Source organism: Rhinatrema bivittatum, chromosome 8, assembly GCF_901001135.1.
Source record: "Rhinatrema bivittatum chromosome 8, aRhiBiv1.1, whole genome shotgun sequence".
NCBI lineage: Eukaryota > Metazoa > Chordata > Amphibia > Gymnophiona > Rhinatrematidae > Rhinatrema > Rhinatrema bivittatum.
Window position 1 is genome coordinate 217,271,271 of NC_042622.1, and position 23,010 is coordinate 217,294,280.

The window sequence follows — 23,010 nt, forward strand, 5'->3', positions numbered from 1 at the left end:
AGGGAATTCCAAAATCAGATGTTTCTCCTGAGACATCTTTACCTATAACCTCCTCAGGCTGGGAAGAACCAGGCTTAGTAAAATCAAAGGAAGATAGTTCTTCCTGAGCTTCTAAACAGCGCTGGCACAAGTTAGAGGGCATGCCAGGCTGAGATGCCCGAATATATGACAGGCAGCACACAAGGCAATGCACTTAGGCTTCTTTGCTACAGGCACCATAATATATATATATATTTTTTATATGTAGTCCAAAAAACTAGGTGTCTCAATTTAAGCGCATACAAACATATGCACAACTTGTGCACACAAGATTAGTGCGCATCCAAGGCACATGCCGCTTAACCTGGACGCCCCAGCCGACTCTCAACTAAGTGTCCAAAACATGGCACACACGAGATGCACCGCCAAACCGACGTCCTATAAAGGGCAGCCAAACGCGTAGGCAAAAGCACACAAAAATCACTGTCATGGCCTACCACATGGCACGCAGTGGAAAAGCCTCAGAGCGGGGCCTAGCCAAAAGAGGCCGCTCAACCTGCCAGGTTGCCCCTGTTCCTGAACTTCCCTCGAGGTGGGACAAATGTCAGAACGGTGCACCGAGCTCAGAGACTGGAGAAGGAGAATCCTTGAACAACCCTCCCTTCCTGGGTTTTCTTTTTTTTTTTGGAAGCTTACCTGAGCTCAGCCCTTCCTGGCTGAGTACAGAGACTGCCTCCGGCTGCAGGAGAGGGCATCTGCTGTCACCGCCGCGCTCAGTAATCAGCTAAGTCCACATTGGCTGAAAAACCAGCTACCGGACCAAGGCACTCATCTGAGGGACCACGGAAATCACCTCAGGACTTCTCTACTGGGGGAGGGACCATTTGGTATTACCATAGGAGAACGGGCCTTTTTCTTTTGTTTTAAATTATCCTTCTAAAATATGAAGCAATCCCCAGTAGGGAGATGAACATCCACCATCTGTTGGAGTCAGAGAATACTAACAGGTTGATGTCACTGCAGGAGTGTATATAATGTGACGTCAGTTTGCACCATCTCCATCTGCTGGTAGAGGTGCATAACCTACTGGTCCTGAATCCATCTATCCACATGCTAGGAAATAGGATACATTTTTAAATGCATAGCAATTATACAGGTAAAAGGAGGCATTATATAGATAGAATTGCTGAATCTGGCTAAATCTGGCTAAGAGTAAATAAAAAATTCCACAATGCACATAACTTTTAACCAACAACAAAATGGTGTTCCTAGGGGGCATAATTTGTTTGGGAAGAAAACCACATGTGTACATGACAGTTTAAAAAAAAAAATGTATAAGCCAAACAGAGATACACTCTTCACACCATGTACATTTATTCGTATACTTATAGCCACATAAGCCAATATTCAAACACAACGTACCTTGTGTATGAATATTGGCTGGATTTGTGCATACTGAATCAGTGAGGTGCCCTACTGAAAAATTTACCCCAATCTGACCAGACAATACTGACCATCAAAACCCCAGAATTCTCTCCCATTTCACCACATTCAGTATTACTTTGGTGATGTGTACAGACTGCCAGGCCACAAACGTTTCTCAAAATCGGATAATCCATTACAGAGTCATGCTGGCAGTAAGTGATATTTAACTCACTCTCGGGCCGATACAGTACCCTCTATTGGACGCGCGTTTGTCACACTAGTGTTACCCCTTATTCAGTAAGGGGCCGAAAACGCGCGTCCAACCCCCCGAACCTAATAGCACCTGCAACATGCAAATGCATGTTGATGGCCCTATTAGGATTTCCCGCGCGATTCAGAAAACAAAATGTGCAGCCAAGCTGCACATTTTGCTTTCAGAAATTAGCGCCTATCCGAAAGGTAGGCGCTAATTACGGTACTTCGGGTACCGGGAAAGTGCACAGAAAAGCAGTAAAAACTGCTTTTCTGTGCACCCTCCGACTTAATATCATGGCGATATTAAGCCAGAGGTCCCGAAAGTTTCCAAAAGTAAAAAAAAAAAATAAAAATGTGAAGTCGGCCCGCGGCTGTCGGGTCAAAAACCGGACACTCAATTTTGCCAGCGTCCGGTTTCCGAGCCCTTGGCTGTCAGCGGGCTCGACAACCAATGCCGACAAAATTGAGCGTCTGCTGTCAAACCCATTGACAGCTGCCGCTAGGGACGAACTAGTGTCCCTAGCGCCTCCTTTTGCCTGTTTTTACCACCCGGTCTAACTTGAATAGTGAATCGCGCGCACAGGAGAGTGTATCAGCCCTCTGTTTGAACCACACCATTCCCATAGGACAGCTCTGGGGTTACAAGACCGCACCTTCCTCCCACATACCCTGCAAGGGACATTTCTCACCATTATTGTTGTAATCACCCTTGTTACGCAGTTCCAGAGACCAAACACCTTGTGGATCCTCATCCCAGGAGTGGGTACTCATGAAGGACCAGTCCCTGTAGCCCTTTGTGCTGGTATCATAAGGCCTGGGGGAGGCAAAGGGAAACAAATTTACAGTTCCCAGTCTTCTCTAAGACAAGCACCATGAATTTCAATCTAGCTTGTGATAGTCAGCACCATGCTCAGAGAAATCTTTTGAATGCTTGTTCTGGAACATGGGCTGTACAGTGCTTGTCATCATAGATTACTGTCTGTGGCAGGGATGCAGCAAGATGTTAATCTATCAGTAGAATTACTGGGTTGTTTCTAGTGCAGAAATAATGGAGTCTTTAAAAAAACAAAAAAAAAAACGTATAATGGAATACTGTCACCACTGACTGGATTGTTATGCAAAACTAGCATAGTAATGCTAAGAGGTCTGAATTGCCATTCCTTTGTGACTGAACTGTGCACACTACCTCATGCATCATGACTGCCATTTTTCCCAGGGCTCCTCTGGCTTTTCAGCCATCTGGTGGGTTTTTATTATTGTTCACCCCGATTCAGTTCCCATCCTTGTGTACAGTAAGATTCCCAACTGACAGTACAGCTCCTCAGACTGACCCTTCAATACTCCTCCTTAGCTAGTAAGGACTGGAGAAGGATAACGTGTAGAGGTCCGCAGATAAGGACTAATTTGTCCACCCATTCTGCCTAGTTGTCTCTGCCTACATTGTTCTAGCTAAGTGCATCTCTCAGCTGTCCAGGCTTGACTACTAACCTCTTCAAGCTTCCTTACCACATCCACTGTGCTTAGGAGATTTCCCTTCACATTTACAATTCACATTTGTGAATCGCCTAACACTGAAAAAAAAGTCTAGGCTATAAACAATAATACAATCATAAAAATACCACTATAACACTAGAATAAAATTGAAATACAAACATAAAAATAGTCATTAATGGAAAAAAATTCATAGAACATGATTATAATGCAAGTAAAAAGTATAAATAGACAAATAATAAAATAGTATTTAAAATAAAAGTAAGACGTTTAAAAATATGCTAGGTTGAAAAGAGTCTTAACTTGCTTTCTGAAATTCTTCATCGAGTCACATTGTCTGATATCTATCAGAAAATAATTCCAGAGAGTAGGCCCAGCAACAGAAAAGGCACACTCACAGGTCTTGTGTAATCGTACGGCCTTGGGTGATGGAATCTCAAGCAGACCATGTTCTGAAGAGCGCAAGGCTCTGGTGGGTTGGTAAAATTTCAATATTATTCCAGTGGCAGGTCTGGTCGTTGAGCAGTTTAAAAATTAACATTCCAACCTTATATTTCACTCATTAATTGGGAGCCAATGTAATTCAATTAATCCTGATAGCAGATGCACAGCAGCTGTAACAGTCGTAGTGTCATCTGTGAAATGCCTGTATATAAACTAGCTGTAAACATTCAACATCCCATTACAATTAGCCCAGAGCTAATTGTAATGGGATGTAGGACTCAGTATTCAGCTGGAGCAGGATCCAACCCCAACTAAGATTAAACACATGGAGAAAGGGTCTACCCGCCAGATATTGAAAAAGGGAGGGTATTGTACTTCTTGGTTCAGTACTGTCTTCACTGTATGGGCACTGAAGCTCTTGGCCCACTGGAAAGGAAATTATAGACATCAGGAATAGAGCTACCATGACAGTATAGGACCCCAAGAAGCACAGAGTTGTTGCCCCAATTCATGCTCTCCACTACCAGTGACATCCTGGTTTTTGAGGTAACCTGATGCTTATTTAGCTGCGTGTAACATACTGTGTCCTTACCTAACATCCACAAGGACGGACTTTGTGCCCATAGGGCTGGTGAGGGAGATTTCTAAGTCTCCCCGACGACTGTAGCTGAGTGTGATTCTTGCCTGGACATGCTCCAGGGAGCGGATGGAGTTGGGTGTCCCAGCACAGGCGGTAACATTCCTATGGACAACAAGATGTGTGGCAATGGTCCTGCCGGGAGATCAAACATTTGGTGAAACCTTCCCAGGACCTTCATGGCAGCAATAAAGAAAAAGATGACATGGCAGAATTGATAATTGTGAAACATCACCTTCCTTTAAAAGCAGTTTGTTGTGAATTGGTCTGATGGTTCAGTGACAGAGCTGCTCACTGCTATTCAGGAAAGTAAGGTCTGATTTCCTGGTTCTGCTTCTGCTCCCTGGGGTAGGAATGCTGAAGAAGCAGTGTTCACCATTGCAGGGTGGGAGAAGTCCTAGTCTTTTAATAATTGGAAGACTTAATGATCAGATGTACCAGGGTCTAGAGAGGGGTATGGTCTGTGGCCAAGGACCCAAAAGGATTATTAGTCAATGATTGGACTAGACAGGAAAAGAAGCAGGTTAAAATATGGAGGAAATCCTAAGTAGCTGTGAATGAAGGCTCCAGCAGGAGCCAGTTTTGATTGAGCTGGAAGCCCAAAGGAACAGGAGCAAATTGGGGGAAGTATTTTAATTTCTGGGCCAGAAATCACTTGTGATAAAAGGAAAATTGGTTCTTACTTAGTTTTTGTTCCTGTAGTACCACAGATCAGTCCAGACTCCTGGGTTTTGCCTCCCTTCCAGAAGATGAGACAGATAAAAACTTCGCAGACACCACCTCTTAACCCAGTGTGCCACCTGCAGATTCTCAATATTACTAAGTACCCAAGCATAAAATAGCTAAAAAAAACTAACCAATCAACGTTATAATATTCCCCGGAACAAGCAGAGGAAGGAAGGAAAATTTATAATCACATTTGGAACTGTTAATGTAGGGACTAATCAGAAACCTATGCCATTCTTCAGAATTATTATTATAGAAAAAAAAAAAACCAAGAAAAAAACCCCACAGATCGAGCGGACTCTCCAAATCTAATCTCTACCACCGGGCAGGAATCTGGACTGATCTGTGGTACTACAGGAACAAAAGTTAGCAGGCAAGAACCAATTTTCCTTTCCCTATACATACCCGGATCAGTCCAGACTCCTGTGATGTACCAAAGCTTCCCTAACCGGGTTGGGACTGTGAGAGTACTGCTCGAAGTACACTTTCAACGAAACTGACAACTGGGGCCTGGACGTCTAATCAGTAGTGTCTGACAAAGGTATGTGTTGCATCCGTCGGTCTCAGATGGCTTTGACCCTTGTGCCTCACGCTTTTCTCCTCTGGCTATGTAACTGGTCCGCGGATTCTTCATCTAAAGCTCAGCTGGGTTCGCTCCCTTTCAAAGGGAAGTTACTGTTTGGGGACGAGCTGGACTAGCTGATTAAGTCGCTGGGCGACAATAAGGTGCATAAGCTGCCGGAGGACCGGCCTCGCAGCTCCAGGGTCTTCAGTTCCTCGCGCACCTGTTTCCGGGGGCAGCGTTGTTTGACACAGTCTAGACCTCCGGCTCACAAGTCTCCTACTTCTAGATCGCAGTCTTGATCTCAGTCTTTTCGCGGGCGGCGGCCCGCTCACGATACCTTTCCTCAAGGAGCAACCTCGAAATCCTCCCAATGAGGTGTTGCTGGTCCGCTCTTCGACTCCCAGAATAAGGGGACATCTCTCCCTCTTCCTCGGGGAGTGGACCGTGATCACCTCGGACCGGTGGGTCTTGGATATTCTACAACACGGTTACGCTTTAGAATTTGCTCGGCCTCTTCGGGACAGTTTCTTCTCCCCCCTGTGGGCCGTCCGGCAAACGGGAGGCTGTCCACCAGACCCTCGCTCGCCTTCGTACTCTCGGGGCCATCATTCTAGTGCCGCTAGAGGAATACGGGCACGACCACTATTCGGTCTACTTCGTGGTTCCCAAAAAGGAGGGGTCCTTTCGGCCAATCTTGGACCTCAAGATGGTCAACAGGGCTCTCCGTATTCCTCATTTTTGGATGGAGTCTCTTTGGTCTGTGATTGCGGCGATACGCCACGGCGAGTTCCTGGCCTCAGACTTGACGGAGGCTTACCTTCACATTCCCATCCGACAGGACTATCAGCGTTTTCTGCGTTTCAAGATCTTGGGGCAGCATTACCAATTTCAGGCTCTACCCTTTGGCCTAGCAACGGCGCCTCAAACCTTTACCAAGATCATGGTGGTGGTAGCAGCGGCTCTTTGGAAGGAAGGCATCCTGGTCCACCCTTATCTCGAGGACTGGCTCATCCAGGCGAAATCCAGCGACCTCTGTCAGCAAGCCATCAGCAGGGTTTTGCATCTTCTTCAGTCGCTGGGCTGGGTGGTCAATTTTGCCAAGAGCCAGCTCACCCCGTCACAGTCTCTTGACTTCTTGGGAGCGCACTTCAATACAGAGGTGGGCAAGGTCTCTCTCCAAGTGCAGCGAGCGCTGGCCCTTCAGTCGCAGATACAACGCTTTCAGTGCCTTCTTCCCCCTACCGCCTGGGATTATCTACAGCTTCTGGGTACCATGGCCTCCACCATAGATGTGGTCCCATGGGCTCTGGCACACATGTGACCGTTACAAAGAGCCTTGCTTTCCCGCTGGAAGCCAATCTCCAGGGAGTTTCAGGCTCCTCTGCCGGTTCCTCCATTAGTCAGCGCCAGCCTCTTGTGGTGGACCACCTCCTGCAGGGAGTAAACTTGGAAATACCGCACTGGATAGTCATCACTACAGATGCCAGTCTCGCAGGCTGGGGAGCAGTATGCGGCCGGCTCTCGGCACAGGGCCAATGGACCCCAGAACAGGCAGCCTAGCCGATAAACCGTCTGGAAACTAGGGCTGTCCGTCTAGCGCTCAAGCGGTTTCTCCCAGAGGTCCATGGCTGTGCGGTTCGCATACTCTCGGACAATGCCACAATGGTGGCTTATATAAACTGTCAGGGAGGAACCAGAAATCATCATGTGGCACAGGAGACATCCTCCTTCCTTGGGCGGAAATCCATCTCTCCCATCTAGTGGCCTCGCACATTGCAGGAGTGGACAATGTCCAGGCGGACTTCTTGAGTCGTCAGCACATCGATCCCGGAGAGTGGGAGCTGTCTGTGCAGACTCGCCTTCTCTTCAGGAGGTGGGGGGCATCCCCATCTGGACCTGATGGCCACGCAACGGAGCACGAAGGCTCCGCGCTTCTTCAGCCGAAGGGAACACGGGGCGGAAGGCATGGATGCCCTAGTCTTGCTGTGGCCGCAGCATGTCCTTCTCTATGTGTTCCCACCCTGGCCTCTGGTGGGAAAGGTTCTTCGATGAATCTAATTGCATCCGGGTCCCGTCCTCCTGTTGGCTCCGGAGTAGCCACGGTGTCCGTGGTTTGCGGACTTGGTCAACCTAGCTGTGGACGGTCCTCTGCACCTGGGCCATCTTCTGAACCTTCTGTGGCAAGGTCCCGTATTTTTCGACCAGGCAGAACGCTTTTGTCTTGCGGCCTGGCTTTTGAGAGGCACAGACTAAGAAAGCGGGGCTATCATGAAACGGTTGTTTCTACTCTTCTAAAGGCTCGGAAGACTTCAAATTTGGCGGCCTAAGTCCAGGTTTGGAAGGTATTTGAATCCTGGTGTGTTTCTTCTAATATCTTGCCACGCCGGGCATCGGTAGCCCAGATCCTGGCTTTCCTGCAACGAGGGCTGGACATGGGTCTGGTTTACAACTCATTGCGAGTTCAGGTGGCGGCCCTCGGGGCTCTTTTGCGCCTGGCAGGACCTCCGCTCTCATCTCATCCAGATGTCGTCCAATTCCTTAAAGGGGCGAAGCATGTCAAGCCCCCGGTACGCAGTTTATGTCCCTCCTGGAGTCTAAACTTGATTATTCGGACCCTGGGAGGTCCTCCTTTCAAGCCCCTAAAGAGGGCCACTCTTAAAGACCTCATGTTGAAGTCGGTGTTTCTGGTGGCTCTTTGTTTGGCCCGTTGGATCTTGGAGCTGCAAGCCCTGTCATGCAGGGAGCCTTTTCTCCGTATTACGGATTCGGGAGTCACGTTGTCCACGGTGCCCTCGTTCTTGCTGAAGGTGGTTTCTGCCTTTCATTTGAATCAATCTGTGGAACTCCCCTCCTTTTCGGATGAGGGTTCTCATCAGCTGTAGCGACTTGACGTTAAGCACGCACTTTTGCACTATCTACAAGCTACTAATGATTTTCGCTTATCGGATCATTTGTTTGTCCTCTGGTGTGGTCCTTGGAAGGGTCACAAGGCGTCGAAGACTTCCATTGCCCGCTGGCTGAAGGAAACTATATCGGTAGCTTACATTGCTGTGGGCCAACAGCAACTGGTGGGCGTTAAGGTGCATTCTCTTCAAGCTCAAGCAGCTTCTTGGGCAGAGGTCCAGGCAGTGTCACTGCAGGAGATTTGCAGAGCGGCGACTTGGAAGTCATTGCATACTTTCGCTCGCCATTATCGTTTGAATCTTCCGACTCCGGAAGTCTGTTCCTTTGGGACTCAGGTCATCCGAGCTGGGCTTTCAGGGACCCACCCTACTTATGGGAGCTTTGTTACATCCCACGATCTGGATTGATCCTAGTACGTACAGGGAAAAGAAAATTATTCCTTACCTGCTAATTTTTGTTCCTGTAGTACCATGATCAGTCCAGATGTCCTCCCTTGGTTTTTGGGGGGGTTTCTGGGAAAGCTTCCTTCAGCTCGTCTGTCTACTGATTTGTTCCTGGTCCTACCCGGCGGGTGGTTTGACTAGGGGTTCATTCTGCAAGTTCTTCGTTAGTTGGCGTTTTTAAGTTACTATGCATTTGGTGGTTTTCTATTCGCAGTTTCATTTGTTCTCAGATCCATCCACATTGTTTGTTCTTATTGCTTGGATATACTTAATACTGAGGGGACACAGAGGGCACTCTTACTATTAGGGGTCCGCCTTCTCAGCTTTTGTTCTGACTCCATCTGCTGGAAGGGGGAAACAACCCATGGTCTGGACTGATCCATGGTACTACAGGAACGAAAATTAGCAGGTAAGGAATAATTTTCTTATGCATTAAAAATTGCAAACTCAGAGGGGGAAAAGGAGCAAAACTCTCAGACTCCTCCTCCAGAGGACCTGACTCCTCCCCCCACGACTGCCCCCTGTGAGTCCCCTAGGCCTCAGGCTGTATTTGGCTGGAGAAAGCGTGGGCAGGAGATCCCCTCCCCCCACTGCAACCTGTGCCTTAGCACGAGTGAATCCAAAATGGCCACCATTCCCGCGCTCAGCGGGAACAGATCTTCGGCCTCCCACAGCACAGCTTTCAGCCTCCCAGAACAGCGCTGCTTGGAAGATGTCGCCGCAGCCCCTCCAGATACACCCTTGCCTCCAGGGAGGCATCGGTGACAGAGGATCGCAGGAGAAAGGCATGTGGAGCTATCTCCACACGCAGAGCATCGGGCTTCCCTGAGCATGATTAGGAGACGCGTCGACTGCGCCACAAAACGCCTGAAACAGGGGAAAACCAGCCCCAGAGAGCCGCAACGAAAATATTAGTCCCCCGAGCTGCCTCCCTGCACCACCAGTGCCAGGGCGATCCGAAGTAAAGAGCATGCAACACTGCCCCTGTAAATATATATTTTTTTTTTAATAAAACTTTGAAGATGACAAAGGCAGAGAGACAAGAAAAGGAATAGTCTTATCTGAAGCGTGGCACAGGCTTCTCTCCCTGTTCTCCTGGAGGTGAGGGAACTGTACTACCAGCTTTCACCACCGACGTTGTCCAGAGAGCAAATTAGGGTCTCCAACTCCTGCTCGTCCACCCCTACAACCAGGAGGGATGGTTCCACCAGGACCTGCCAACCTCCTGGGACAGAATCTCCACTTGAATCAAATGAATACGGTCTTGTAAATTTTTAAGGTTCAGAACTGCAAGTTTTGCACCTCCATCTGCTGGAGGCAGAGAAATACTGAGGATCTGCAGGTGGCACACCGGGTTAAGAGGCGGTGTCTGCAAAGTTTTTCTCTGTCTCCATCTGCTGGAAGGGAGTCAAAAATCCAGGAGTCTGGACTGATTTGGGTACATACAGGGAAAGCCTTCGCCAGTCTAATGCACACTGCCTAGCTCTCTAGGGTGCAGACATAAGAATGTAAAGATGGGGGCCAGTAAAGATGATAATATCCCTGCTATAGAAGTGGGGAAGTTTTACTCCTCAGGAAAAAGTTGAAGCATATGCTGAATTCTCCTGTACTTCAAGGTCTGCTTCTCTTCCCAATAAAGGAACAGTCACACATTAGTTCTACCCCCACGCCCATCTGCATGCCCAGCCCTTACCCATCCTACAAGCTCTTACTGTGGCGAGGATATAACTCGAATTAAACACCTCCTCTGGGGGCGAACAGTCTCCCACTTTTTGGCCAAGTTCACCATAATGTTGGCATCCAGAAGCCCATAGCCATAATGATGGCTGACTAGAAGAAAAAAAAAATTAATTTAAGGGAAATATTCTGACAAAATGCACAAAGACCCTCATGTACACTCTTATCTGCTTCTTCCAGGGAAATCTTGAGGCAAAAATAGGAAAATTAGTTTCTTACCTGATAATTTTCGTTCCTGTAGTACCATGGATCAGTCCAAACTCCTGGGGTTTGTCCCCCCTCTAGCAGATGGAGACAGAAGTTTTCAAAACAAAAATCTCTGCCTTATATAGGATGGTGCCACCTACAGTCCCGCAGTATTACTCAATGTAAAGCAGAATGGCTCCCAAAAACCACTATAACTATGTACAAGAATCCTGCAACAAGAAAAAGAAAATAACTGGTTCACGTAACCCCTCTAGGAACGGAACTTGTGCACCCACTTAAGGAAGGGTAATCCTAATTTCTGCAGATCTGAAAACGAAATAATAACAGAGTGGACTCTCCCTAATTTCCATGCTTCTGACTGGTGGGACTCTGGACTGATCCATGGTACTACATGAACAAAAGTTATCAGGTAAGAAACTAATTTTCCTTTCCCTGTACGTACCTGGATCAGTCCAGACTTTTGGGATGTACTAGAGCTCTCCTTACCTGGGGTGGGACCCGGAGAGGGCCACGCGGAGCACTCCTTCACCAAATCCCTCCGAACCTGGGGCCTGGACATCCACTATGTAATGTCTTGCGAAAGTATGCAAAGACTTCCATGTAACCTCTCTACAAATCTCTTGCGGTGATATCTGTTGGCGCTCTGCCCAAGAAGCCATGTGTGAGCGGGTACAATGAGCCCGAACTCCCAACGGTAGAGGTGACCCACGCAATAAGTATGTTGAAGTGATTGCTTCTTGCAATCAGCGGGCGATTGTGGTCTTAGATGATCCAGGACCTCATTTCGGTCCACTCCCCTGCACCAAAGGCTGGATAGACATACGAAAACTGTTTGTCTCCTACAGAAAGCGCAGTAAGACTCTACAAACATCCAGCTTCAGCAACTTTCTGGAAACGAGATCCAACCTATTCAGCCCCAGAAACCATGGGAGCTCCACAGATTGATTCAAATGAAAAACGGAAACCACCTTGGGAAGAAATGAAGGAACTGTCCGCAGGGAGACTCCAGAAACAAAAATTTGTAGGAAAAAAACCCCCCAAAAAACTCTGTACGACAATGCCTGGAGCTCGAACACCCTATGCGATGAAGTAATCGCTATCAAACTACTTTTAACGTTAGATCTTTCAACCTAACCCATTTCAGAGGTTCCAACGGCGCAGCACATAAAGTCCTGAGAACCAAGTTTAGATTCCAGTAAGGACAGGGGTGTCTGATTGGAAGGCATAAGTGCTTAGCACCCCTAAAAAGTCACATCCGGATTTGAAGCTAACGCTACCCCCCGGATTGAACCGCGCTGTAAAATACCAAAAGCTGCCACTCGCACTCTCAGAGAATTACAAAACAATCCCTTAGACAAACCTTCCTGAAGAAATCTCAAGATATCGGAAATTGACACCCAGAGAGGAAGAACCTCACATTCTATACATCAATACTCGAAAACCTTCCACACCCGGATATACGTGAGCGAAGCGGACATTTTACGAGATCTCAGGAGTGACCACCTCCTCCGAATAACCCTTACTCTTCAGACTCTGCCTCTCAAATGCCATGCCGCTAGACAACAGCGATCCACCTTGTCTAAACAGACAGGCCCCTGATGTAGAAGGTTCGGAAGGTCCTGAAATCGCAGAGGCCCCGTCAACTTCAAATTGACGAGATCCCCAAACCATGGACGTCTAAAGCCATTCTTGAACCACGAGTACAACCTCCAACAGAAGAAGCTCTATCCTCCTGAGTATTTTGCCGATCAATGGCCAAGGCGGAAAGACATACAAAGGAAAATTTCCTGGCCAGGGAAGAACCAAAGCATCTACACCTTCCGTTCCTATGTCTCTGCAGCCAGCGAAGAAGTGCTGAGCCTTGGCATTCTGACAGTTCACCATAAGATCCATGCTGGGTGTGCCCCCAGCATCAAAAATGCTCCGAAAAGCCTCCTCGGCTAACTCCCACCCCCCGGGATCTAGATGGTGCCGACTGAGAAAATCTGCGTGAACTTTGTCAACCCCGGCCAGGTGAGACGCTGCAATGCTGACCCGATTCTGCTCAGCCCAACTGATGAGCTTCCAACGTCACCGGTTTGTTCTTCGTACCTTCTTGGTGATAAAATATAAGCCACCGTGGTCGCATTGTCTGACAACAGCCTGACCGATTTCCTCTGAAGCATTGGGAGAAATGCCGGCAGAGCTAAACGTACCGCCCTGGTCACCAGGCAATTGATGGACCACTGAGATTCCCTCGGGACCATTGGCCTTGCACGAACTTCTGTAGACAGATTGCTCCCCAGCCGGAGAGACTGGCATCCGTGGTAATTATTTGTCCACTCAGGCACAACCAAGGGTACTCCGCAACTCAAGATGTCCAAGAGAAGCTACCAATCAAAACTGGATCTCACGGATTCCGTAAGAGGTAGGAGAAGATGAAATTGCTCGGAAACTGGACTCTACCGAGAAAGCCACGCCAACTCTAAAGGCCGCATGTGAGCAAAAGACCATGGGACCAACTCCAGAATAGACGTCATTAAACCTAGTACTCAAGAAAATCCCAAACTCGGAGAGGATGTTTGGACAATATCCTGACCCTGCCGCTTTAGAATGCGCTCCGTAGTAAGGAACACCCTGCCCTGATGAGTATCGAACCATGCTCCCAGAAACTCCAACGATTGAGAGAGCACCAGATGATTGTAGGGAAGGTCGACAACATCCCCTGAGCGTCCGCAGGCGCTGAAGCACCCAGCTGAATGGCAAAGCGACTGATTTCGCCCAGAACAGCCAGTCGTTGAGGGAGGGATGCACCAACAGACTTTCCCTCCGCAGCCGAGCTGCTACTACCACCACTATCTTGGTCAAGAACCTGGGAGCGGTAGCAAGTCGAATTCTGATGAGCAGGTACGCTACCGTTAGATCTAGCAATGCTAGAAACTCTCCACTTTGAAACTGAAGCTATGACAGACCTTGAAGTCTCCATACAGAAGTGGGGTATATGGAGACATCAGTTGACCCATTTCAAATAGAGTATGGGTCGCGAGGTCCCCTCCTTTTTTGGTACCACAAAATAAATGGAGTCACGGCCCTTCCTTTGCTCCACTAGGGGCACGGGCAAAAGAGCACAGAGACTGAGAAGGCGCTGCAATGACTCTAGCACCACCTGATGCTTCAGGTCGTAAGCGCATGGAGAGACTAGAAAAACAATGTTGGAGACGCCATGCAAAAACTTAAACGTAACTGTGTCTTACCACTGAGAAGACCCACCAGTCCGATGTCACTTTGGTCCATTCCTCGTAAAACAGAGACAATCTGCCCCCTACCCTCGGAACCGAAGAATGGACTGGCTGCACATTATTGTGAAGGCTTAGTACCTTGTAGGTGGCACCATCCTATATAAGGCGGAGTTTTGTTTTGAAAACTTCTGTCTCCATCTGCTAGAGGGGGGGCAAAACCCAGGAGTCTGGACTGATCTGGGTACATACAGGGAAGGAGAAATTATATCTTTCCTGTTAATTTCCTTTACTTCTGCTACACCAGTCCAGAACCTATGGGTTATATCCTCTCAGCCAGCACACATGGAGGAAGAGGTTTGTTTTTTTTTTTTAAATGATATCACTTTCATATATATCAAATTTAGAACCAATTCAACCAGTTTACTACTGTAAAAGCTAAAAAAAAAAAAAAAAAAAATCAAATGGCAATAACCAAAAAGAAAACCAGCCAAATAAAAAACCTGAGAAGTCTTATCTTGCATTGTCACAGCCTTCATTTCTCCCATTTTTTTTTCAAATGGTAAGTCTTTGAAAGAAAGAAACTCGTGTTTGCAAAAAACAGTAAATATTAAGTCACTTAACTCTTCTCTTTTTCTTTTTTAATTTTATATAAAGGGAGGAGTTCTGGACTGGTATAGCAGAAGTAAAGGAAATTAACAGGTAAGATATAAATTTCTCCTTCCTCTTCCTTCTGCTCCAACAGTCCCAAACCTATGGGAAATACCAAAGAGCATCTAAGGGTAGGTGGATGACAATCCTGCTTTTAAAACTGACTAACCAAAAATGGTATCTTGTCTAGCGAGAAGATCCAACCTGTAGTGTTTTATAAATGGTCCCAAAGCCCATGTAGCTGCAAGTCTCCACTGGACTTACTGCGCATCTTTCAGCCCAGGATGAAGCCTGTGCTCGTATTGAATGGCCCCTAATCATTTCAGCACAACTCTACCTTGTAGTAAAATAAGTGGAAGAGATAGCACTCTTTAACCACCAAGCAATCATAGCATTTGGAAGCCTATTCTCCTTTGCATGGCCCAGAAAAGAGGAAAAATAACCTTTCAGATTTACGAAAATTCTTAGTCCTCAAGGTAAGATTTCAAACATCTCTTAACATTTAGAAACTTTAATAATTCTAAATCTTTCTTTACATTCACTACTGTTAAAAGCAGGAAGAACAATTTGTTGATGTATACGAAAAGATACTACCTTAGGCAGAAAAAAAAGGAACTGGTCTCAAAATAACAGAATTCTTATTGAATCTCAAAAAGAGAGATTGTCATGATAAAGCCTGCAAATCAGAAATTAGTCTGGCTGACATGATAGCTACTAAAAAGGTTAACTTTAAGGTCAAATCCTTCACTGTTGATTGACTTAAAGGTTCAAAAGGAAGTCTAGATAAAGCATGCAAAACTAAACTTAAAATTCCATTGAAGAAATATTAGTTCTGACTGGTGGACTTACATGTTTCACCCCACTGAGAAAACAGGAAACAATATGGGAAGAAATCAAACTACCCTTTATTCAGCCACAAAAACAAGAAATGGCAGCTAAACCTTTATTCAATCCACACTATAAAAAGACGAGAATATAGGAAAATTGGTTCTTACCTGCAGTACCAGATTAGTCCAGACTCCTAGGTTTTGCCTCCCTTCCAGCAGGTAGAGACAGAGAAAGTTTCGCAGACACTGCCTCTTAACCCAGTGTGCTACCTGCAGCTCCTCAGTATTACTCAGTACCCAAGCATAAAATCTGACACAAAACTTAATAAATCCACTCTATAAAATTCCCTGGAACGAGCAGAGGAAAGAGGAAATTCCTAAATGAGAATTGTAACCAAAGTTGTAACTATATCTGAAAAAACACCAATGAGAAATCTTCAGAATCATTACAATAAACAGATCAAGCAGACTCTCCAAACACTCCTCTCCACTACCGGGCAAGACTCTGGACTGATCTGTGGTACTACAGGAATGAAAATTAGCAGATAAGAACCAAATTTTCCTTTCCCTGTACGTACCCAGATCAGTCCAGACTCCTGGGATGTATCAAAACGAGTTGAAAAGCAGTCTCCGCCAGCACCCATTCTCCGGAATCTAGTCAATGATGACTGAGAAAGTCTGCCTGCACATTTTCTACGCTGGCAATGTGAGACACCGCTATGCTCACCAAGTTTTGTTCCGCCCAGCTGATCAATTGGCGAGCTTCCATCGCCACCGGTTGACTTCTGGTTCCTCCTTGGCGATTGATGTACGCCACCATGGTCGCATTGTCAGAGAATTCTGACAGACTTGCCCTGGAGGAGAGGATGGAACGCTTGCAACGCCAACCATACCGCCCTGGTTTCTAGTCAATTGATCGACCAGAGCGATTCGACGGGAGACCAAAGTCCTTGCACCGATTTTCCTTGGCATACCGTTCCCCAAGCAGAGAGACTGGCATCCGTGGTGACCAATGTCCAGTGGGGGAACTCCTCAGATTAAATTGTCCGTCACCAACTACCAATCAAGACTGGATCGAGCTGTGCAGGACACTTTGCAACTATTTTGCAACTAGGGGCCATTGTCTCAGTGCCTCCAGAGGCAAGAAGGAAAGGCCGTTACTCCATTTACTTCATAGTCCCAAAGAAAGAGGGATCCTTTCGGCCCATTCTGGATCTGAAGAGTGTAAACAGATGTCTCCAGGTTCCCCAGTTTCGCATGGAGACGCACCGGTCAGTCATTGCCTCGGTGCGCAAGGGAGAGTTTCTAGCATCCTTAGACCTCATGGAAGCGTATGTTCATATAGGCATTTGGTAAGACCGCCAGAGGTTTCTTTGGTTTTCGGTACTGGATCAGCATTTTCAGTTTCGGGCTCTGCCCTTCGGTCTGGCTACAGCGCCCAGGACTTTCACCAAGGTGATGGTGGTGGCAGCCCATCTCCGCAGAGAGGGGTTGCTAGTGCATCCTTACTTGGATGATTGGCTGATCCATGTGAAATCGAAAGCACTTGCCTAGGAGGCGATTCAGAGCGTGCTTCAGCTCCTGCAATCGCTGGGCTGGGTGGTCAATCTTGCCAAGAGCCGACTGGAGCCCAATCAGTCATTTGGAATATTTGGGTGCTCTATTAGACACTCAGCAGGGCAGAGTTTTTCTTACCACGGAACGCATCTCCAAGCTGCAAGTCCAAGTAAGAGGTTTAATGCTCAAGCACCCACCCAGAGTCAGAGATTATTTACAGGTTCTCGGGTCGATGACTTCAACATTAGAACTGGTACCCTGGATCTTTGCTTATATGAGGCCTTTTCAAGTCCGCCTTGCTTTCCTGATGGAACCCAGTCTCCGAGCTTTTTCATCTACCTTTGCCGCTTATGGAAACAGGGAATATCCTCTGGATATCCTCTCTTAAAATTGCCTCCTTTCAAAAGCCAAGCCGCTAGACAAAAGCGATCCGCTTGATCTGAACATATAGACCCCTGTCGCAGAAGATTTGGTAGATGGCCCAGCCTCAGGGGACCATCCACTGCTAGATTGACCAGATTTGCAAACCAAGGCCTTGGTGGCCACTCTGGAGGCACAAGAATCACTCTTCCTGGGTGGGCCTCTATTCTCCTTACAACCTTGCCCACCAGAGGCCATGGAGGGATCACGTAGACCAGAACGTTGTGCGGCCAGGGAAGCACTAGGGCATCGACCTCTTCCACTCCGTGCTTTCTTCTGCAACCAAAGAAATGCAGTGCCTTGGCATTTCTCTGGGTTGCCATCAGATTCATATGAGGTATGCCCCATCTGCGAGAAATGAGAGTCATTGCTTCCTCAGATAGCTTCCATTTTCCGTGATCCAATTGTTGCCAGCTGAGAAAATCCGCTTGCACATTGTCTGACCCGCTACGTATGACGCTGCAATCACGGTCAGATGCTGCTCCACTCAGGACATCAGTATCTCCGCTTACAGAGCAACCACCTGAATCTTGGTGCCGCCCTGGCAGTTGATGTAGGCCATCGTTGTCGCATTGTCTGACAGGACTGACTGCCCAGTTGCACAGAAGGGGAAGAAATCCCTCCAGAGCCAACCGCACCACCCTAGTCTCTAGGTGATTGATGGACCAGGTCACTTCCTCCGCCGACCACAGGCCTTGTATCAACTGGGAATGACATACAGCCCCCCAACCAGAGAGACTTGCACCAGTAGTCACCACCACCCACTGAGGCACCTTGAGGTCCACTCCGTGGCACAAATGGTCTCGGCCAATCCACCACAAAAAGACTAGACCTGGCAGACCCTGTAAGTGGTAGTGGAAGATGGAACTGGTCAGACATCGGATCCCACCAGGATAGAAACGCTATCTGTAGAGGTCTCATATGAGCAAATGCCCATGAGACCAGCTCCAAGTTCGAGGCCATGGAACTGAGGACCTGCAAGTAATCCCAGAAACTGGGCACTCTGGCCTCCAACAGGTTCCGAACCAGAGCCTGTAGCTTGATAATTTGCTCCTCTGTGAGAAAGACCGTTCCCACTTGGGTATCGAAACACATGCCCAAGAACTCCATAATCTGTGAAGGAGAAAGTTGGCTCTTGGACAGATTCACTATCCAGCCCTACGATCTCAGGCAATGCAGCACCACTTCCACGGCCTGCCTGCAGAGGTCATCCGACTTCGTCTGGATGAGCCAGTCGTCCAGATACGGGTGGACCAGCATGCACTCTTTTCTGAGGGCTGCCGCCACGACCACCATCATCTTGGTGAAAGTCCTTGGGGCTGTTGCTAGACTGAACGGGAGGGCACAAAACTGAAAATGCCTCCCCAGGATCATAAACTAAACTAGAGGTACCTCTGATGATCTGGGTGAATCCCTGTGTGCAGATATGCCTCCATCAGATCCAAGGAAGCCGAAAACTCCCCACTTCATACTGCTGCTATGACGGACCGGAAACGAGAAACTCAGAGCCATGTTCATCTTTTTTAAAATCCAGAATTGGATGAAAGGTTGCTTCCTTTTATGGCACCACAAAATAAATGGAACGTCTCGTACTCTGCTTGTCCTGAGGAACAGGAACAATTGCTTCCAGCATTCGCAGTCACTGTATGATTTGCTGAACAATTAGTTTCTTCTCCGCCGAGGCACAAGGAGATCTCAAACAGATTTCTGAGTGGCCGAGCAAATTCTAAAGCCTTGTCCTATCACATTTAGAACCCGCTGGTCAGTCGGGATTTTGGCCTACTCCTCCTAAAATTGAGTCAGTCAAACAACCCCCAATGACTGGGACTGAAGAGTGGACCAGCCTCGCCTCATTGCACAGGCTTGGCCCCGCCACTCCCTTGTACAGGGCCATCTCGGCTTGCTCTGTGCCCACGAAATGGCTGGTTCCAGGACTGCGACCTCCTCGAAGTCTGCCTTTGGCCACCACCTGGAGCTCTGCTCTGGCAGAAATGCCTTTGTCCCCAAAACAAGAACGGACAAGGAGAAATCCTTTGGACCCTTTAGGTTTATTCTCCAGAAGCTTGTGCACCTTATCTCCCAGATTCTTTATCAACTGCTCCAAATCTTCTCCAAACAGAAGTTTCCCTTAAAAGGCAACGCTCCCAGTTGAGCTTTTGACAAGATGTCCACTGACCAGTTTCACAACCAAAGAAGCTTCCTAGCTGAGACTGAAGAAATGCGAATGAGGTCATATAAAAGCATCCGCCCCATAAATGACTAGAGCCTCCAACCACTCTGCCTATTTAGACTCCTGGGGTGACAGATTCCTGTTACCTTGTAACTGCTGCACCCATCTTAAACTAGCCCAGAAAATAAAGCTACTGCAGCCAGCCACACGGATGCCAAGAGCAGACACCTCAAAAATCTTAAGATGCAACTTGAGCTTCCTGTCCTGCAAATCCTTCAGGGCCACTGCACCAGCTACCGGAATAGTGGTCCTCTTCGTAACCGCTGAGACTGAGGCATCCAGCTTTGGCACCCAGAAGAGCTCCAGAGTGTTTTCGGACAAAGGAAAGAGTTTACCCATGGCTCTACTAACCTTAAGGCCAGTCTTTGGAGTACCCCACTCCCTGACCACCAGCTCCTTAAAGGAGCTGTGAAAGGGGAAAGTCTTGGCTGGACCCCTCAAGCCGGTCATGACTGGATCCACCTTCTCCGGGTCAAGCTGCTCTTGCGGAACGGATATTCCTAATTCTGCCAAGACTGGCAGTATCGGAGGTCTGAGTTCCTACCTTTGAAACAGGCGAACCACCTTGGGATAGTCACCTTCCACCGCTGGGACCTTTCCCACATCCTCTTACAGATCCTGCAGGAAGTGAGAAGGATCAACCTCAGAAGAACCATCCCCAGATGGCAAGCTCCGATCACACTCCTCCGAGGAACCTTTGTTGGTGGCTCCCGACCCAGAAGGACCAAGGACCTTCCAAACCCTAATGGCCCAGAAAAATCTGGGCTTCTTTCTTGGGGGGGGGGGGGGGGGGGGTCCTGTGGTCCTCTGCCTAGAACTAGACTGCTCCGCAGCCTGGTGGGCCAAAGCGGCTTTGTGTATCAGCAACACAAGTTCTGGCAAAAAAAGGGGAGGAATCTTCCAAATCCTCCTTCACAAGATCCTGATCCTCCCCTGACTGGCCTCCTCCGCAGAGAAATCAGCCAGAGAGAGAACAGGTGGGAGATCCCCTCCCCCTGCTGCATTCTGTGCCTTTGCTGAAAAAGATTCCAAAATAGCCTCCGTTCCTCGCTCAGTGGGAACAGAGCGACGGCCTCCCGCGCCGCAGCCCCAGGCCCGACAGACCCCCACTGCAAAGAAGATGATGCCGCTGACATCCCCCCCCCCCCTCCCGAACGGCCCTCCCTTCTGGAAAGGATTGGTGACAGTGGCCAGGCGGCGCGAGATAGGTGCACAGCATTCTCTCCACATGTGGCGCATCTGCCGGCATGTGAAGTGCACACTTGGGAGAACCCTTCTGCCACCGTCAAGGGAACTGCCCTGAAATCTTCAGAAAAGGAAAACAGACCACTTCAGTTGACTAAAAAGGCTTCTTTGCACTTTTTTTTTTTAAACAACTTTACAAACCAGAACAAAAAGCAAAGCTATCTGCGAGGTCTCTCTGAAGGGTGGTGGAGGCTTCTCTCTAGGCTCCTGAGGGTGAGGGAACTGGACCATCAGTTGTTACCCCCCCAGTGTAGATCAGCAAGCACTCAAGGGTCCCCAACCCCTGCTGGTCCTCCTCTAAAACCAGGAGGGATGGTCCCACCAGGACCTGCCAACCTCCTGGGAGGGAATTCCTCCCAAACTTTCTTCTTTTCTTTGCCCTTTTTTTTTTTGCTAGTACAGAATTGCAGGTTTTGCACCTCCTACATCTGCTGGAAACAGAAATACTGAAGAGCTGCAGGGAGCACACCGGGTTAAGAGGCGGTGTCTGCGAAACTTTCTGTCTCCATCTACTGGAAGGAAGGCAAAACCCAAGAGTCTGGATTGATCTAGCTATGTACAGGGAATGCCTATTTGTGCACATCGAGAAGATAAATTCCTATTCCTGCAAATGTCCTCAAAAATGCACCAAACTCATATATGATAGAGAAGCAGTCCTCTTCCCTAAAATGTAACATCACAGTAATCACAGAGGCGGAGTAACCTCTTTGCTAACCTTGCTCTTTCAATAGCCAAGCCGTAAACAAAAATGGACTTGGATCCTGCATCTTTATGGGCCCCTGATGTAGACCTTTGACTAGTGGTAGACGCAGAGGCTGATCTATTAATAAGCTCCTTAGGTCTGCATACCATGGCCTTCGAGGCCAGCCAGGTGCTACTAGTACCACTGAAACTCTTTCCTTTTCTATTTTTCTCAACATGCAAGCTATTAGCGGCCGTGGAGGAAAGAGATACTTAAGTTTGTAGCCCTTCCAGTTTTGCTGAAAGGCATCTATCGCTTTTCTGCCTACTTCTCTGCAGCAACTGAAAAGCCTTTTTACTTTCTTGTTTTGGCTGGAAGCCATCAGATCTGATGTGGCCCCCATTTTTTGGACTGAGAATAGGCCTCCTGTCTTAGATCTGAAGAATGAGAATTATTACATTCTGACTGAAATAATCTACCTGAACAATGGTCTGTCCTGTTATGTGTTGAGCTGTCAACTGAAATAGGTGGTTCTCGGCCCAAGCGAACAAAAGATCAGTCTCTTCCGAAACGCCCTGGCTGAGTTCCACCCTGCTTGTTTATATATGCAACTGCTGTTGCATTGTCACACAAGACTCATTGTCTTCCCCTAAGGAGGTTCTGAAAATGTAAGACCATGTATAGACCAATGTGCCTCGCTCTAGCTTCAGAAGCTCTGAGCATAACTATTCTTGTTTTGAGCTCCCCAGCCTATTAAACTCTCATCTGTTGTCAGCAGAACCCAGTCTGGACTTTCCAAGGGCATTCCTTTTTGCAAATTTGGGGAATGAGACCATTTTAGAGATGCTCAAACTTCACTGGATAATGGAAGGCACACACTATAACCCGGAAGTTGCGGTTTCCATCTTGAAAGGAGTGAAATCTGTAGAGGTCTCATATGAGCTCTAGCTCAAGGTACTAAATTCCAGATTTGAAGTCACTGAACCTAGAAGCTGCAGATCATGCTATGCAGTTGGTGCTTGCTGATCTAAAAAGCTCTTCACCTGGGAACAAATCTTTTAAGATTCTCTTTTGTGGTAGGTATAATTTACCAGCGGCTATATGAAATAATTCCGCTAGATGTTTTATCATTTAGAAGAGTTGCAAGTGACTTTTTGTAAAATTGATCACCCAACCTAATTGTTGGAGTAATGAGACCACCACTTCAGTCGATCTACTCTTGGAATACAATTTGGCCCTTATTAACCAATTGCCCAAATAAGGATGAACCAAAAATCCCTTCCTTCTTAAGAAGGCAGCTACTACAACCATAACTTTCATCTTAGGGAATAGCCTCTGCTATTACTGGCATCAGTAGCATGGGATCTTCT

The 23,010-nt window shown here is 47.6% G+C and overlaps 1 protein-coding gene across 5 annotated transcripts in view; it reads right to left on the reverse strand.

Annotated features, from left to right (window-relative positions):
- Nucleotides 1-23,010, reverse strand: part of PCSK4 (proprotein convertase subtilisin/kexin type 4) — a 91,124-nt gene that overhangs the window by 37,684 nt on the left and 30,430 nt on the right. For 4 of the 5 annotated variants that reach the window (XM_029613320.1, XM_029613318.1, XM_029613321.1 and 1 more), the window contains exons 11-13: nt 10,582-10,699; nt 4,187-4,366; nt 2,349-2,473 (exon numbers count right to left, since the gene is read on the reverse strand). In XM_029613320.1, the coding sequence (XP_029469180.1) occupies nt 2,349-2,473; nt 4,187-4,366; nt 10,582-10,699 (423 nt within the window). The remainder of the gene's footprint in view (nt 1-2,348; nt 2,474-4,186; nt 4,367-10,581; nt 10,700-23,010) is intronic. The other variant, XM_029613319.1, reaches the window with a different exon arrangement.